At 41.4% G+C, this 4,384-nt stretch overlaps 1 protein-coding gene across 1 annotated transcript in view; it reads right to left on the bottom strand.

Annotated features, from left to right (window-relative positions):
• Nucleotides 1-4,058, bottom strand: part of Htt (huntingtin) — a 105,351-nt gene extending 101,293 nt beyond the window's left edge. Inside the window, exons 1-2 of the mRNA XM_019210296.2 lie at nucleotides 3,986-4,058; nucleotides 1,509-1,629 (exon numbers count right to left, since the gene is read on the bottom strand). Of these exons, the coding sequence (XP_019065841.1) occupies nucleotides 1,509-1,592 (84 nt within the window). The 5' untranslated portion in view covers nucleotides 1,593-1,629; nucleotides 3,986-4,058. The remainder of the gene's footprint in view (nucleotides 1-1,508; nucleotides 1,630-3,985) is intronic.
• Between the last annotated feature and the right edge of the window lie 326 nt (nucleotides 4,059-4,384).

The raw sequence follows: 4,384 nt of genomic DNA, 5'->3' as shown, positions 1-4,384 counted from the left end.
CCGTTCTAAAAAAAAAAAAAAAAAAAAAAAAAAAAAAAAAAAAAAAAGGAAATTTAGCATAGGGGAAACAAAAGCCTACAGGGAAGTACAGGAGATCTGTTTATGGACAATATATTCCCCACCAAGGCCCAAAGAAAACTAAAGTAGCAACCAAAACTTAAATTTGAGGCAAAGTAAAACATTACTGAAATTAAATTAGGCAGCTGTTCATGAATAGAGAAGCAAATGTGTGCATTACTTAACAAACACGCTTGATACAGGTTGCTCTCCTGAAGAAAACTTTCATCGTAAACACCAAATTTAAAATTAACTCTAAAGCTCTCACAGGAACCTCCCATCTGCACTAATGGTCCAGGGGAGGCTGAGGGTACTCAGGTCCCAGCTTGTCCTTCTGCCACTAGGATCCTGATCCTACTCTCTCTTGCCCACACTGAACCTGATGACTACAGGTCTGCATGAGGAGGCAGAAATTTGAGCCCAGCAAACATCCTCATGCCAACTATAAAAGAATGAGAGGACAGAGAGATTATCTTATGTTCAGGGGTATGCTGTGAGAAGTTGGCATTTCTGCACTTGAAGACTGGAAATACAGCAGGAAATGGGAAAGAAGCAGAGAATAAGGTAGCAAGAAAACCTGGGCCTACAGCTGCAAGCTAGTGCCATGGTATATGGCCTCCAGACATGGACCAGGCCACTGCCAAGCAACTCTAGTAAAGTTTGAGGAAGGCAGGCTTCAAACACAAAATGATCAGTATCGGAGGGTCTGGGTGTTACTGCTCTGTCCGTCCCTCCTGACCACCATTTGCCATGCACAAGGCAATTCACGATTACCCCTGCATCAGGCTGGGGACGCAGTTCAGTGGAAAAGTATATGCTTAGCATGCTTGAGGCCTTACGCTTGATCCCAGCACCACAAAAATATAAAGACCTTTCAAAAGAATTGATACATCAGGGAAATCCTGGCCTGGTCCTGCTAGTGCAATAATAAAAGTGAGCAAGAGTATCCAGGCCTGGGGAAGCAAGTGGAACTGAAACAGGACATCTGCAGACATGCTATGGGACAACATCGGGCCCCAGACACACAGAGCAGGTGACACTGAGCTTGCCATCGAGTCACTGTGGGCAGACAAAAGCAACAGGCACAAAGTTCAGGTGCAGGAAAGGCATGATGATGGCTACAGAGAAGCCCTGAACACAGAAAGCATGGTGGCCTGGAGACTATCTGCCACCAGGGCAGGAAAGATCGCATGGGCAACAATATTCCTTAGACACACATAACACAAAACAGAAAGCAGCAGGTGCACAGTCACACCATGTCCCTCCACTTCACTGGGCAGAGTGTGAAAGCCATATTACTAATAAAATTATTTGTTACCACCCCAAGGACCCAGGATATGTCAATGCCCACACAAACAAGACACCTCAAACACAAGGATGCTGGCCAGAGGTGGCTCCTCCCCGCTACAATGACTGCAGCTCTGAGGTGACAGAGCCCCCCGGGTTCTTACTTTGATAACTTTGTTGAGGCATTCGTCAGCCACCATCCTGACATCCGACTCCGCATCATCACTGCACAACAGGAAAAGTTCCATGGCAATGCCCAGGAGTTTCTGAAATTCTGGAGAATTTCTAAGCAAAGAAAGAAGAAAAATGTCACAACCAACAGGAGCCTAAGGAGACACAACCAGAAACTATAATGAGCTGTCAGTATTCTGGATGAGATTCTGTAAGAGGAAAGGGACATATATAAAGTTAAGGAACTCTAACCAGGGCTGGTGGCACACTGTAATCCCAGCACTTGGGAGGCTGAGGTGGGAGGATCACTGCAAGTTCGAGACCAGCCTGGGCTACATAGTTCAAGCCCATCCTGAACTATATAGAAAGACCACAGGTTTTTCCCTGAGACAAAACTTAAGGAAACCTGAATAAAGCTGGATTTTAGTGGGCTGGGGATATGGCTCAGTGGTTCTGCTGCCTGCCTCGTAAGCACAAGGTCCTGAGTTTGATCCCCAGTACCAAAAAAATAAATAAATAAAATAAACAAATAAGCAAAAAAAGCTGTATTTTAGTTAACAGTTAATATTAATTCATTAATTGTGAAAAATGGGCCATACTAGTATAAAGATGCTAATTAGTATGAGTAACTGGGTGTGGGGTATAGGCCAACATTTTATAGTTTCAGAAGTTTTCTATAAATCTGAAACTATCCTAAATAAGGAAGAAAAAAGAAAAGATTATATTTGTGTTCCAGAGCTGATATGTGGTATTTCCATTTTGAGTCTAGAAATGTTTAAATTTCTCTCCTGATTTCTCCATTGATCCAGTCACTGATCATTCAAAAGTATATTAATCATTCTCTCTGTTTGTCTAGTTTCTGTGGTTTCTTTTGCTGTTGATTTCCAGCTTCAATTCACTGTGATCTGATAGGATGCATGAGATTATTTCAACTTCTTTGTATTTATTAAGGCTGGCTTTATAGCCTAAAGTGAAGTTTGTAAACAAACTGACTCGATCTGATGAGACCAAGGGCTGCTCTGGGTCCCAAGGCTTCCTGTTACCATGCTCCTCTGTACAAGGACACGTATAATCAACCCTCAGCATTACTCTATAAAAACAGATAAGGTAAACTAATGCTAAAACTTTTTCCCCTGAGGTATGTGGTATTGAGCCCAGGGCCTCATGAATGCTAGAAAATATATCACCAAGCTATATTCGCAGCTGTGAAAACTACTAACAGCTACTGGCAAACAGATCACAAATCAACCTTAAGATTATCTCAATATACTTTACTAAAGTGTGAATCTGAGCCAACATTCCATAAATTCCACAGAGGAATTTTTTTTTTTTTTGAGACACAGTGAAACCTTGTCTCAAAAAAAAAGAAAAGAAAGAAAAAAAATGAAAAGCAAAGGTAAATAAATATTTTAAAACACAAGTGAATCACAAGCGTCTGCCAGTACTGATATCAAGTTAGTTTTCTTTTTTTTGAGACAAGCTCATTCAGGTTGGTCTTGAACTTACTGCCACCTAGGCGGACTTGAAACTCAGCATTCCTCCTGCTTCAGCCTCCCAAATGCTAGGATCACTAGAGTGTGCCACCACACTCAGATTATGAAGTGCTCTTTCTAGGATTCCAGCAGAATAACAAGAAGTATAAGCCCCAAAATTATAGGTATAGGGCCAGGGATTTAGCTCAGTGGTTCTGCCACCTGCCTCACAAGCACAAGAACCCAAGTTTGATCTCTGGTACCAAAATAATTTAAAAATTACAGATACAGATTGTCTCTTATTCTGCCATTGGAAATAGGCCTAAAAATAATGACCAACCATAGCTACTAGGAACACTGGTCAGAAAGACAAAACAGCAATGAAAATGAGACTGGATAAAACATGGTGCAAAAAGGTGCTGCTGGTTCACCTAGTAATAAAGCTCAGAAAGGGAGGCCACCCTCTCTCACCTGCCTGCAACCCCACCAACCTCAACACAGGAGTACCCAACAGCAGTGCCAAAAGCACCCTCTGGTAGGAACACACAAATCAATGACGATCAACTGGACAGTCTCAGGCTGTTCACATTACTGCAACAAATGTGAAAATAGCAAATCCAAGATGATTTTTAGAATGGGTACCACAGTATCGGTCTCATTGAGTTGAATGTGCCCCATCTATTGGAATCCATGACATCATCTCTGTACTGCTGAGAAAGGCAAAAGCTGATAATCAAACTATGACATGCCATTGGTTTTAAGTGATTATCAAGAGTGCTAAACATAAGCATGTTGTTCAATGATCACAATGGCTACAATTATAAAATATAGGATTACAAAATAGAAACATTACTTATGATTGTATATACATAGCCAGAAACATGAGGAAAGGATCTCTATTTTAAACAGATTTCTTAAAGACAACTGAGGGCACAAGAACCCATTCAGATTGAAAACACACAGTTTTTATTTCCTGTAGAAATTCAAAGTTTGATTACCTGAGAGACTGTGCCACTATGTTTTCACATATTGTCAGACAATGATTCACACGATCTTTCTTGGTGGCTGAGAGTTCCTTCTTTCTACAAATAAAAATAAAAGAAGGAAAAAAGTGAACATGTGTTGAGCTATCCACTTCATTATTTCTATACTTCATTCATTCATCCATTCAATATCTCCTGACCACTACAAATGGATGAGCTTGGGGGAGCAGGGTCAGGACAGGGAGGCAAAGAAGAGCTCCTCCAGGATCTTCCTAGCTACACCCATCCACAGAAAAATCAGGCCTTGGCACAAAAGCGCTCATCCAACAATGACTGTGCAACAACGACTCATCCAAGATCACATAACAGGAAGGAACAGGACCAACAGGGGTCTGGCTTTAAATCTAATGTGTA

This window comes from Fukomys damarensis, unplaced genomic scaffold (genome assembly GCF_012274545.1).
Source record: "Fukomys damarensis isolate Sample0158 unplaced genomic scaffold, DMR_v1.0_HiC HiC_scaffold_35, whole genome shotgun sequence".
Taxonomy (NCBI): Eukaryota; Metazoa; Chordata; class Mammalia; order Rodentia; family Bathyergidae; genus Fukomys; species Fukomys damarensis.
This window is presented reverse-complemented; position numbering and strand designations above follow the sequence as displayed.